At 38.2% G+C, this 13,786-nt stretch overlaps 1 protein-coding gene across 1 annotated transcript in view; it reads right to left on the bottom strand.

The window, feature by feature from the left end:
- The window catches only part of MYPN (myopalladin), a 77,902-nt gene that overhangs the window by 12,747 nt on the left and 51,369 nt on the right, over positions 1-13,786 (bottom strand). The window contains exons 12-16 of the mRNA XM_054572696.1: positions 6,244-6,465; positions 4,891-5,040; positions 3,913-3,995; positions 2,583-2,709; positions 1,192-1,399 (exon numbers count right to left, since the gene is read on the bottom strand). Coding sequence (XP_054428671.1) covers positions 1,192-1,399; positions 2,583-2,709; positions 3,913-3,995; positions 4,891-5,040; positions 6,244-6,465 — 790 coding nt within the window. The remainder of the gene's footprint in view (positions 1-1,191; positions 1,400-2,582; positions 2,710-3,912; positions 3,996-4,890; positions 5,041-6,243; positions 6,466-13,786) is intronic.

A 13,786-nucleotide genomic window follows, 5' to 3' on the forward strand; every position in this document is an offset into this window, starting at 1 on the left:
TGAACTTTTTATTTTGAAGAAGCTTATAGCTATAAAAAAGTTGAAAGAAGTATACTATTAAAGAAAAACACAAATTATGCTTCCTGAGTAAGCTTTCTTTTCTTTCTTCCTTCCTCTCTTCTTTTCTCTCTCTCTCTCTCTCTTTTTTTTTTTTTTTTGGCCAAAACCAATTAAACAAATCGAGACCAGATTGGTCAGATCTCGAGGTTCCAGAGTCAATATTTTAGCAAAATAGTGGAAAAACGTAGAAGCTGATAATTACTATATCCTTGTGGAAGGAGTTTGTTCTACACCTTTGATAAAAAGAAATCAGGAGTGAGTAAAAGAAAAAGATATATGGGGAAACAGCCACTAGCCCGGAGAGAGGATTAACATGCTGAAGCCACCCTGACTTCCTTCAGGAGCCACACATGGGAGAAAGCCCAGCACTAGAATTTCTATATTCTGAAATTTAATTCTGGCTGGACTACTGCTCCAAAGGGCTGGTACCACTTAGGAGATGATGACTTGTTGTCTTTATTTGTAGGCATTAATTTTGTTCACATCATCTTATAAGGTAAAAATTCATTGTTTAGTTATGTTCAGCATTTCTTGGGCACCTTCCATGTTCCAGGCAGTCAGACACAGGAGATACACAGAAGGATAAGTCAGAATCTTTGACTTCAGAAGCTTATAGGCTCTTCAGGGAAGCAAAGGAGTAAATGGCTACACCGTAAGTTTTCTAAGAGTCTCTCCTTTTCTAAGTGCTATGGAAACAGAGAAGGATGTGCCTGGTGGATTCACTGTGCCTTGGTGGTGACATTTGAATTAAACCTTAAGGAATGAGTAGGATGTTGCTAGGCAGAGTAGGGCATTCCAGGTAGAGGGACCATTGATGCAAAGGCATGGAAGCTTAAAGGGTGGGATGAGAAAGAGCCTTGTGTTTTCCAGGATGATGAACTGTAGGGCAAGGGGCTTGAAACTGGTAGTGCTCAGTTAATTAACTAATTGATTGATTAACTGTTACAATGATTACCATTTATCGCATGCGTAATATGCACAAGGCACCCTATGATATTTATGGCTGATACTTACTTGAAACTGAGATTAGATTTGGTGGGGCAAAGGACTAAGTAATTCTGTCAGAGGCTCTGTATATTTGGGCAATAACTTTGGAGGGAGTTGTTTAAGGCCCCTAGCAGCGAACCTTACCTACTACAGTGAGCTCCAGACTGAAGGAATTCTGTCCAGTTTTGTTGGTAGCAATGCATGTGTAGGTCCCTGCATCACGTTGAGTGAGCGGGTCAATGAGCAGAGAGTGGACTCCAGTCTCTCTGACCAGCATCTTGTGGGAGGCATCTGGTAGCACAGGTTGGCCATTGAGCAGCCATGTCAGCTCTGGGGGTGGTAAGCCACTCACCTAATTTTTTTTTAAAGAAAACAGGACAGCTGAGGCAAATGACAAACTGATGACAGGCAGATTTATTTGGTGACTGAGTTCTTCATCCTTATCTGGCACCAAGCAGTGGAAGAGAACATGGGGTAGTGAAGGGACACCAGGACAAGAGGCATCTGGACAAATGGCCACATGAATTTAAACAGTATAGTTTTTAGACCCCAATTCAGGTCATTAGTATGTTCTAGATTAGAATAAATACAAATTAAGAAGCTACACAGATAAAATAGGCCTGCAGCATCAGTTTCAGAAATGCTGTATCTTACATACCTAATAAGTGAGAAGTAGCCAAGTAAGGGACAGACACTGAACCAGTTTTCTCAAACCTGGCTGTGTAACAGTCACGTGGGGAGCGTTTGAAAATCCTAATGCCCACTATTTAGCATAGTAATGTTAAATCAGAAACACTGGGGATGGGACCCAGGCTAGGGTATCTGCTAGGGTTTAGAGTGGACGAAGTAACAGTCAATCCCCAACATTATTCAGGCATTCATTGGGAGAGCAAGGATCATCAAGAGAAGTGGACTTTATGAATGCTAACCTCAAGCCTTTACTAACTTGCACCTAAATTTTCCATAGCACTCTGCATCTTTGTTGGGGAAGACGGGCGACTTAAGTTTCTCTGCATACGGGGAAATATCCAGGCTGCTCAAGCAAACCTCATTTCTGATCAAAGAGTTAGAACGTAGCATAGCTACAGGTGACAAATAATGATTAGCATGAGAAACTACCGTCTGTTTTCATAAACTGCCTTGGAGCCATCTTTTCATGACTTAATTTTTAAAAGGCTCCCAGAATGCAAAAGTCACGTTTTGGCTTTATAGTAATAAAGACTTCCCAGGCACCACAAGGAAAATGTCAGAATTATATCACCTCTTTCATTGTTTTTTACACACACAGAGTTAACTTGATACAATACCAACAGTAAGATATAAAGACTTAAAAATTTCAGGAAATATTTTTTGTCTACTATTAAGTGCTTCAAAAGAGCATTGTTGGGGAAAAAAGTGATCTCTCTCCCTTCCCCAGTCCTCTTTTCCTTGGAAAAAAACCCCCACAAAATAAAAACAAACAAAAATAAGTGCAAACAAACAAACAATTGCAAAACGTGAACAGATCTGGAACCAAGGGTGGCACTAAGGTCTACCTTGCAGTCCAGCCGACAGAGGCGCCCCTCGTGAGCTACCATATCCCCAGGAGCCTGCAGGAAATGTGGCCGGAAAAAGCGTTCCTGCAGGGGCTCCTTGTCTTTTTCTTGCACTCGGGATCTTCCTCTATAACAACAAACATGTTCAGGCATTAAATACAGAAACCAGTTTACAAACTTATGACAGTAGGCATTCAGGCATGGCCATTGAACCTGGAAAACAGATTTTTTTTTGTTTGTTTTTTTTTGTGGGTGGAAGTTGGTGAGGGAGGGAAAATACATTGCTGGACTATAAACAAATATTAAATAATGGTGTGGAGCTGATGTAACAAACAAAGTGGTAAGTATCTCATACACTGCAGGAATATCTTGTGAGATCTGTAATCAAATAAACAGGCTTTAGCTTCTTTCTCTCTGAAGTCATTCTGGGTTAAGTGGCTCAGCTCCTCTTGCCTTGGGTTTGACCAGTTGTTCAAAAGTTTCAAAATAAACAAATAAATCAGTATTCCTGCTGAACCTCAAACGAAAGCCAAAAGAAAAGTCCTGTTTATTACCCAGAACAAGGCAGCTGCAATCCCTGTGTCTCTGAGTAATAAAATTTAACCTGGCTATAAATTATGGCAGATCATTAAAGATTATCATGAACTTACTGGTTCAGAATGACCCACAGTAACAGCTGTTCTTGGAAAAAAAAAAAATAAAGAAGGTATAGTGCAACAGCGGTGAAATACTGTATCTGAAACATGAGTCAGTATTTTTGTTTTTTTGGTAAGTCAAATTTAATTCACCCATGTCAGCACCTATGAAATGCTTTGCTAAGATTTTATGGTGCTATAAGAGTCAAGGAAAAGCCATGCTCTCTTTTTTTAGTGGTTAGGTGAAATCAGAGAGAAAGAAAGCCAAGTAGTTTATTAGAGACAGTTGGTATATTGGAAACAACGATAACAATATTCAATCTATATCCCTATAAGCATTAACAGTTTTTGTTTTATTAAAGAAAAAATGATAATTCCAGGTCTGATTTATATGTAAACATGTACTACTGAGGACTACAAATTTTGAAGCATTAGACGTGTGCTGTAGGCCAGTACTTTTCAAATTTAGTGTGCTTATGAGTCACCTGGGAATCTTACCAAAATGTAATTCTGATTCAGTAGGTCTGGGGTGGGGCTTGGGATTCTGCATTTGCAATAAGCCCCCAAGTGATACTGATGCTACAGGTTGATGACTACACTTTAAGTAACAATTTCTAGACCTAGTACTTCAGTACTCATTGTAATGGGTGGTTGCTTGGGACGGGCTAGAGAAGGAAGATTCTTATTGTCTTTACCTGTGAGACTGACCAGTAGGTGTTAGTCGACTGCGAATGGGCAAACTTTGTACCATTAAGTGACCAGAACAGCTGATTCTCCCCTAAGAAAAAGAAAATGAGTAAGGCTAAAATAATAATTCCACATTTTTAAATTTATATATTAATAAATTTTTTTGGACATGAATATTACCAACCTTTTGGCTAACTATTATAAGTTTTCTTTGGGGGGATAAAAAGATAATATGACTCCTTAAATCACTGTTAATAGTCCATGGGGAGGGGTTTTTAAGAATATTTTGATGACTTTCACTTTTTAAGCTGAGAAATGAACAGAGCACAAATGGAAAAAAAAAATGGATTCTTGCGCAGCCACATTCAGGGATCATGACCAGGTGTTTTTATACTTGCCTCAATAGAGATTATCTTCAAAACTAATATTTTAGTAGGAAGAGTAGGTGAGAGTAGAAATTCCTATTCTGATAGTAGCTGAATATATTTATTCAGCCATGTCTTTTAGGGGAAGTTTAAGTCAATCTCATTCAGGAAAACAAAAGATTACGGCTTTCTAACTTTTACCAAAAAAAAAAAGAAAAGAAAAAGAGATTCTGAGTTTGAGAATACTCACAAAACTTTGTGAAGTAATTTGCTTATTCCCTGAATGACAAAAACAATCTTTCTTTGATAGATTGATTTATTAACTCTTCAAGAGAGTCAATGAGTTGATAAACACAAGATTTGGCCCAATAGGTCTGGGACATGTATACAGGGAATAGGTACCACTAATGTTCTTTGACAAAGGCTCAAGGGTTGAACAACCCATCAGTGGCTAATTGGTCTTCTAAACTGTGATACTGTGCTTTAGTGGCACACTATCACAATGCTTCTCATTCATTTTCCTCAGCATTCTTCAGTAACTCGCACTTCTCAAGTTCTCATTCATGACATCAACTGCTCCTTCCTCAGAGTGCAGCACAACGCTGAACTCTGCGTACCCACCTGGGGGTTGGCGGCCATGATGGTGTAGTTGCCATCATCATCACTGGTGGTGGATTCAATGTGCAGAGAACATGTTCCATCTCCTTCTCGTTTCATCTTGCAGTGCTCATTTCTCTTTGAAATCTGCTTTCCATCTTTGAACCAGTAAACCTAAAATAAAAGATGATCAAGGAGCATATACATTTTTCTGCACATCTTCAGAGGATAATAAAGTAGGGAGTAGGGTGAGGCAAGAGCTGATTCTCATCTGTATAAGTGACTCATCTCTTATAAAACACTTAGAAAAAATTATAAAATGTATTAAAAGTAGTGTAATATGCTCCTGCACTTGTACAATGCTTAAGTCAAAAATTCTATATAATTTAGGATCAAGATGAAGCTTTTAACTATTTTTGTTATACTTCATAATTACTTAGAAAGTTACCCTAAGGACCAGACATGTTTTCAGAGGCAAAGAAAAGAAAAGAAAAAAAGAAAACCGGGAGCCTGAATATTTTCCCATTGTCCTATCCCATTACATGCTCAAGTCTTCTGCAGTTGCAGATCCCAGGATCTAGACAAGCTCACCTTGCTTGAAAGGATAGTATGATTTATTATGTTAAGTGGAATGAGGGCAGGATTCACCCACTAAATTTTCATCCAGCTAAAATTTGAATATATATATTTTCCATGTTAAGTTCTGCATGTATCAAGGAGATATCTCAAAGATGGGGGGTAGGAGGTAGGTGGGTAGGATAAAGTACTGATTGCAGCTGCCCTTGTCTCCATTTCCTTGTCCCCTAATGTTACATGATAACACCATGCTAATTACTGTTTGTGAAAGAAGAGTGGAGAGATCCCCTGCTACAGCAAAACTGTGTGTAAATCCTTCTCTCCGCTGACTGCCAAAAAATCTGATGACTCATAAGATTTTTCAGCAGTCAGTGATAATGATATATGACATTTTTAGCATTTACCAACCTAATAGTAATGACACAAATATAGCTCACTTTGTACAACTACAGGTACACTGGGGATATTCAATAAGTGCTAAGTTAAAAAAAAAAATCAATTTGGCGAGTTCGATGATTGAGAGAATCAGTAGCCCAAAAGAGGGAGTCATAACTCAGAAGTTTATTTTAAAATTTTAATAAAATTCTAACTTATCCATAAGTCTGATTTGGTTTTGGCCTACTTAACAATCTAATTCCTGACTGTCTTTTTTTAGCCAAATTATCTGGGCTGTGTTAATTTTCTGGTATTGGTTTTTATTCCATTTGTAGATAGTTCAGTTGAGTCTGATAAGACTTTCATAAAGTACTGTCTACAGTTCTGTGCTGTTACTTTGCCAAGCGGGTTGTCATCTTCCCTTACCTTTGGAACAGGTATTCCAACAATTTTGCAGGTGAATGTGACTGGAGAGCCTTCCGTGACCCGGAAGTGCTTGAGTCTCTTGTCAAAGATGGGAGCAATACACTTGCCTGTGGGGATCTCATCGTGTTGGATTTCATCATCTGATTCATCAACAGGGGTTCGTTCCAGACGAAACTCTATTTCATTCATCAGTCTCTGCTCAAAGCTTGAAATTTTGTACTCCTGTCAAAATGGCAAACATGGTTCAATTTCAATTTCTATGGGTGAGGAAGAAGGTGACATTATAATTTGAAGATGCAACTTTTTAAGGTTCAGAAGTTAGATTTATATCATGGAGCCCCAATAAACAAGGCATGTTCCATTTCCAGTTCCTCACCATGAGCACTAAAGGTGATTTCAGTGTCTCTACTATAATCCCAAACTGCCTTAGTGAATCCCGATTCCTCACCTTGAGCATGGAGCCCCAGTAGAATCCTGTAGGGAATGGAATGAAGATGGAATGTAATTTCCACAACTACTATTAATGTCCATTTCAATATGTAGAACTGCCTATGTGGAATTTTGGCAAAGCTATCCTGTACTGCATTCTGATGGATGCTTGCATTACCAATTTCCTGTCTCTACTGGACATTCCCATCTGTATACCTAAAGAAAATCTATCTTGAATAAATCTTCCTTGACTCCGTATCAGTCTTCATTGCATTTCTCTGCTCCTTTAACAACAAAAATATTTGAAAAATATTTTGTATTGTTACAGGATCATTTCCTTGTCACCTGTTTTCTTGCTAACCTACTCTCTAGTTAGGACTGTGTTCTCACTGTTCCACTGTAGTTACTATTGCTAGGGTCTCCAGATTTGCCAAAACCAGTCGTCACTTCTTTGTTCTTACCTTATCGGACCTCTCAGCAGCATGAGACACAGATGGCTACTTATTTTTGAAACATTTTCTTCTGTTGTGTATTCATGACACCATACTGGTTTTCCTTCTCTTTCTCTGGCTCTCCCTTATCAGTCTCCTTTGCTACCTCCTAACTGTAGGTAGGTGATCTCATCCAATCCCACAGCGTCAGATACCTTCTGTATGCTGAATGGCCCCAAATCCATATCTCCAAGTCTGGTCTTTCCCCAGAACTCATATACCCAGTAATCTACTCTGTATCATGAGAGTCATATGCCCAGTGATTTACTCGATACCATGGCTTGGGTGTCCAATGGGCATCTCAAATGTAGCATGGTCCAAACAATGCCCACTTGATTTCTGTCCCCCAGAAATGTTCCTACTTTGCTCTTTCTCATCTTAGGAAATGGCATTTCTATTCATCCACTTGGTTAAGTGGTTAAGCCAGTGTTTCTCCACACTATCTATGGTGAAAACCAGGTTTCTAAAAATTTCCAACCTGTACTTTTGTAAAACAAAGTAAGAATGAATTACTAGAAAAATGAGAATTTAAAAGCATGCAAAATTATTATAAAAGACATGAAATTTTTCTGTCTAATTACTATAAAAGTTTCCTAGTGGTTACTCTCAATTTCTGTACTTATCTCAAGGTGGAAAGGAGGTAGCTTGCAGACTGCACAGGTCCTCAGACCACCCTTTGAGTGTACCCACTTAAACCCTAAATCTAGGACTTACCCTGAATTCCTTTCACTCGCTCTCTCTGCCATATTCTAGCAAGCTTAAAAGTCACCTCCCCAAAGCAGCCTTCCCAGGCCACTTTATCTAGTAATTCTCCTCTCTAATTTTCTGTCTAATACTGGTTGCTATCTAGTATTTTTTGTGTTTGATTGTTTCTTGATTGAATGATTGGATATCTCTAAGCCCTAGAATATTACTTCCACAAGAGCAGAGATCTTGTTTATCTTGCTTCTTTCTGTATCAACAGCAACCTAAATAGTGAGTGCCTGCTTCATGGCAGGTACTTGGTGAGCATTGGAAGAAAGAGTGAATGCATGAATGCCACAGGGCAAGCCCTTGTTCCCACTCTACCACACCTTTGAGGAGTCTGGAACGTGTTTTGGTGATTTTATCAAGTTGGGGCCTGATCTTACAGAATTTAAAAATGCTTAAATTGGTTTCACACAAGGAACCACAAAAATAATACGATGAAAAACTGCATATTTTGTTTTACTATAAACATATACATGGTTAAATTTATTGTTTTACCAGTACTACAAATTGGGAGGTGATGGAAACAGAACAGTCAGTGAATTATTTTAAAAATACTAACAGAATTGATTTCTTTTCCTTTTCCTTTCAGTGTTGCTGGTCAACAGAGACAAGAGGGAAGGAGGGAAGGGCGGGCAGGGAAAGGGAAGGGAAGGGGAAAGTCAAGGAACATATAGCAAGGACTCATGGACAAAACCAAAGGGGAAGAGCTGAGGGAGGGAAGGAGGAAGGGGACAAGGGAAAGTGGTGGGGGGGAGGCAGAGACAAATGTATTTAAAAATAAGTAAATAAAGAAAGAAATGCTTGGAAAAAAAATAAAAATACTAACAGAATTGAGAGCCCATTGTAATACACTTTGTCAATGAAAATGATAAAACAGTATATTGATAAGTTGGGGCACTTGTGATAGCTTTAATTGTGTCTTCTTCAGAGTTGCTTCTGGCACAACTAGGAGTGGAAGAGCATTAGGTATACGTTTATTCTGGGGCCTGGGAGAGCTTCTTATTTTCCTAGGGCAGTTTAACTGTAGGTGAAAGGGGGAGCAGATATGACAAATGATGACACCCACAGAAAGCTGCTACCTGATGACACTTGGAAGTGATTGTCTTTAACATCACAGACATAACACTGAACAATAGGGAGATGCACAAACAGTTGAACTTGGAAGTAGCTGTATTAGCTTTATGTAATAAAGGAAGCTTTTTTAACTTAAAAAAAAATAATAACAATAAAGAAATTGAGTGTCCAGAAATAAACTCACATGTTTGTGGGCAAATACTTTTTGAAAAATGAGCCAAGAACATACAATGGAGAAGAGAGAGCCTCTTCAATAAGTGGTGCTGGGAAGATTGAAAAGACACATGCAGAAGAATAAGACTAGTCTGCTATTTGTTACCATACACAAAAATTAACTCAAAATGGACCAAGGATGTAAATATAAGACCTGAAACAATAAATTATATAGAAGAAAACACAGGTACTAAACGTAGAGACCTTGGTCTTAGAGAATATCTTATTAATTTGACCTTGAAGGCAAGTGTTGCTCAGTGGGGTGGAGTGTCATCCTATAGACCGAGGGGCTGCAGTTCAATTCTCAGGCAGGACACATGCCTAGGTTGTGGGTTTGGTCTCCAGTCAGGGCATGTGCAAAACTGATCGATGTTTCTCTCTCACATTGATGTTTGTCTCCGCCCCACCTTCCCTTCTCTCTAGAATTGATAAGCATGTCCTCTAGTGAGGATTTTTTTTTTTTTTTAAGGCAAGGAAATTCAAAGCAAAAAAAAAAAAAAATAGGATGTATCAGACTAAAAAACTTCCGTATAGCAGAAGACACTATCCACAAAACAAAAAGCCAACCAACTGAATGGCAGAAGTATTTGCAAACAACACCTTTGATATGAGGTTAATATCCAAAATATATAAATAATTCCTACAACTGAATAACAAAAATCAAACAATCCAATTAAAAATGAGCAGAGGACACAAGTGGACACTTCTCCCAAGATGACATGCAAATGGTCAACAGATATGAAAAGATGTTTTTCAGTAGCTATTAGGGAAATGCAAATCAAACTACAACCCCATACCTGTTAAACTAGTTATTACCAACAAGACAAGTAAATAGTAAGTGTTGGAGAAGTTGTGGAGAAAAAGTAACCATCATTCACTGCTGGTGGGAATGTAAACTGGTACAGCCACTGTGGAAAACAGTATAGAGGTGTCTCAAAAAATTAAGAATAGAGTTATCATATGACCTAGCAATCCCTAATCTGGGTATCTACACCAAAAATTTGAAAACATTTATTCACAAAGATATATGTACCCCTATATGTTCACTGCAGTATTATTCACAGTGGCCCACGCATAGAAACAACTGAAGTGTCCTTCGATAGATGGCTGGATAAAGAAGATGTGGGACATATATACAATGGAATATTACTCAGCCATAAGATGAGATGGAATACTGCCATTTGTGGCAACATGGGTGGATCTTGAAAATACAATGCTAAACAAAGTCAGTTAGATGGAAAAAGTCGATAACCATATAATTTCATTCATATGGGGGATATAAAATTGAAAGCAACAATGAACAAAAAGACAAACAAACATACAAAAACTCATAGATGCAGACAAGAGCATAGTGTACCAGATGGAAAGGGGGTTGGGCATGAGTTAGTAAAGGGTAAAGGGGTTCAAATATATGGTGATGAAAGAAGATTTGACTTTGGGTGATGAATACACAATACACGGTACAGATGATGTATTATAGAATGGCACACTTGAAACCTAGATAATTTTACTGACCAATGTCATCTCAACAAATTTAGTTAAAAATACTATTTATAATTATTGAGCATACAGTCATAAACAGATTTTAACTGGAAGTTTCTATGGAGGCACCAAGGTGGGCTATGTATTAGAAAATAAATGAATTGGGAGACAAACTATTCTCCAGAAATTTCAAATCAGGTGCCTAAGGATAGGTTAGATGATTTAAAGCCTTCATCTCTGTTAGACATATAAGAGTCAGGAGGGAGAAGATCAAGTGAGAGGACATTGGAGACAGTTACTAACGTCTGTAAGTCTCCTACCTCCGCCTCCAAGCCCAGAGTACCTCCCTTTCACCTGAAGTCTGTCTAGCATGGTCTCTCTCCCCTGCCTAAGAAATCTAGAATGAGGATGACGTGGACTTTCGTTGGTGGGCGGCTTTGAGTAACTGCGCTCCTGCACTGTATCAGGGAAGAGACCCTGTGATGGTTCTCATCATGCACATGGGGTCCCACATGATGCAAAGCCAGTGTGGGTCAGCTTAGTCCTTCCATGACTGGGAAAGGAAGGAGTCATGAAAATCAGTTAGTAAAGTGAGGCAAAGGGAACAAAAAAGAGAGAAACTGGTCCTTCTTGGCTTTTTAAGTTCCATTCTTGCAGCAGTCCCTGGGGTGTGGCTTGGGATGTGGGTGTTTGTATGTGGGGTATTGGTTTTGAATAAGGATAGAGTGTTGGTTACTACAAGGACTGGGAATTTTGTATGATTGGATCAAAATTGTAGTTTTTGTTTATTTTATTACTTTTGGATCAATATTATATTTTGCAATAAAGTAACCATGAAACTTTACATGAACTAAAAGTGGTCAAAATGATTGTGAGATAGCCTCACATTTGTGATTGCCAGGAGCAGAAGAATTAACCCCATTAGATAAATTTAAAGGAATAATGAAAAAAAATTTCTTTTTACACATAACTGCTTAATGTACCAGTTATACAATATAATGTATAAATGAAAGATGAACAACAAAATCAGAATACTGTAAGTGAAGGAGTTTCCATGAAAAACTTCATAAAATATTTCGAGAGTCGAGCCTCAGGAACGAGGAAGCCAGGCAACCATGTGGCTTGTTACTGAAGCACTGAATCTTTACATCTGAGATGTTAATAAAGATCTACACCATCCCCAAAGCAGAAATTGCCATTTTTTTTGTAGTGCTTTGCACTAAGAGTTGGTTATCCCAAGGGCAACTATCCTTATTGCATATAAATCAAGGCTGTCATTCTAAATTATGACTGATGGGACTCAGATTTTGTAGGGAAATTTGTCAACATGAGGAATATGTGTATGTTAAGTTTAAAGGTGCTCTCTGCCCTACTGTGCACAAAGGGCGCATGACTGATCCACTGTGGGTGGATGGGCACTTTGAATTTCTAGGACTGAATTTATGTCGCGTTCTCCATTTTCCCTTGCCTTGTCCCCTTTGTGAGTAAAAGCAGAAATTTCTGTATCAGCTGCTTGGAGGTAATGTCTATGCTCAAAGAAGAGAATGTGGGTGTGCAAATCTGGCCTACATGGCAATCAAATCAAATGACCCATCCTTTCTAAGCTTATGTTTAAGACCTTAAATGAAAATAAATTTCACAGAATTTCAGTTGCTCTATGAAACAAAAAGCTAAACAATTTTTTTTCAGAAGACCATGCAATTTCAAAACATAGTTCCTTTTATTTTCTTTAAAGATAATCATCTTAAAGCTGATTAATTTGACAACTTCAAACATTTGATTTTTAGGACATATCTGCAGAATTTTTCTTCAAAATGGCATACTGGTGGAGAGTGCTTTCCTTCTGTTGAAAACCACAATGTAATGATACAGCCCAGTCAGATATGGATGACATTGCTGAGGCTCTGGATTCCCCAAACATGGGCCATCATCGGACACTCACTGCCTTGAGCTCATGCCGACTCCCTCTACTCCAGGCTCTGAGTCTGGACTTTAGAGGCAAATAATCAAATGGGATCAAACCAGCTGGAGGAGCCTGCTCAAGGGCTCCAAGCAACTCTGGGTACAATGTTCATTTAAGAAAGTCTTATGTGTTAGAGAAAGTACAATTTTTTGTTTCAGGGTGATCCACAGCATGGTCAGAAGAGAAAACTTGGAGGTTAACCTACACAAAGGATGCCTTCTTTTACAATTTATCTAATAATTATATGCTACCTTCAATAAAGATGACCAGGTTTCATAGCTTACTTCCTGTCCCTGATGCCAAGTTCTTAGCAAGCACTTACTATGTGCTAAATACTATGACAGGCACTGGAGATACAATGTTCTGTAAATCAGAGACTCTACTTTCAAAAAGGTTGCATAAAAATACTTTAAATTCAAATTTTCCCTAAGAATAAATAATTATTAAAAGATATAGAGATTTATTTATACTTAAGTGTTTATTTAACACCAGTTTTGCTTAATTTCATCTTTTTTTTTCTGTGTGTAATTTCAGTGTGTTTTTTAAAGTTTTCATCTTTTTAATCAGTTGGTTAAAATACACTGCTATCACAGTGAGTAGTATCCACAATTATGTATAATCATAGTCTAGATAGTCAAATGAGATATTTTCTAGGAAACAAATCCAAAATTTTCTACTTGGTCGAGAGTTTTGTTATCCTATCTGAAACTAGTGTAAATTCCATTGTTGTATATTAGTTCAGTAAATATTCACAGAGAGCCTACTCTGTGCCAGACATAACAGGGGTACAACAATGAGCAAGACACCCCCCAATTCCAGCTCCCAGGGAGCTTGTGATTGGTGTATCACGGGCAGGCCCAGGGCAGATGACATCAGGTATTTCTTCACTTCAGGGTCCTACGGTTCCCAAGGCAGGCAACCTAAAGCCAATGGCTATGTGGAATTTTTATTAGAAAAGGAATGGATGACAAGACTGCTCACAAGAGAGGATTTTTATGAAGAATTCATGCTAACAGATGAAAAAGGTAAGATTCAAATAGAGGAAATGATTAAGCAGCTCAGAGAAGATTAGGAGAACAAAAGGCAGAGCAAGAATTAGGTACTCTTTTTTTCTTGTCATGCAAGGGAGTATCTAGGAACT

Source organism: Pteronotus mesoamericanus, unplaced genomic scaffold (genome assembly GCF_021234165.1).
Source record: "Pteronotus mesoamericanus isolate MK-2021 breed Mesoamerican mustached bat unplaced genomic scaffold, CSHL_Meso_final contig_24, whole genome shotgun sequence".
In the NCBI taxonomy this organism is placed as follows: domain Eukaryota; kingdom Metazoa; phylum Chordata; class Mammalia; order Chiroptera; family Mormoopidae; genus Pteronotus; species Pteronotus mesoamericanus.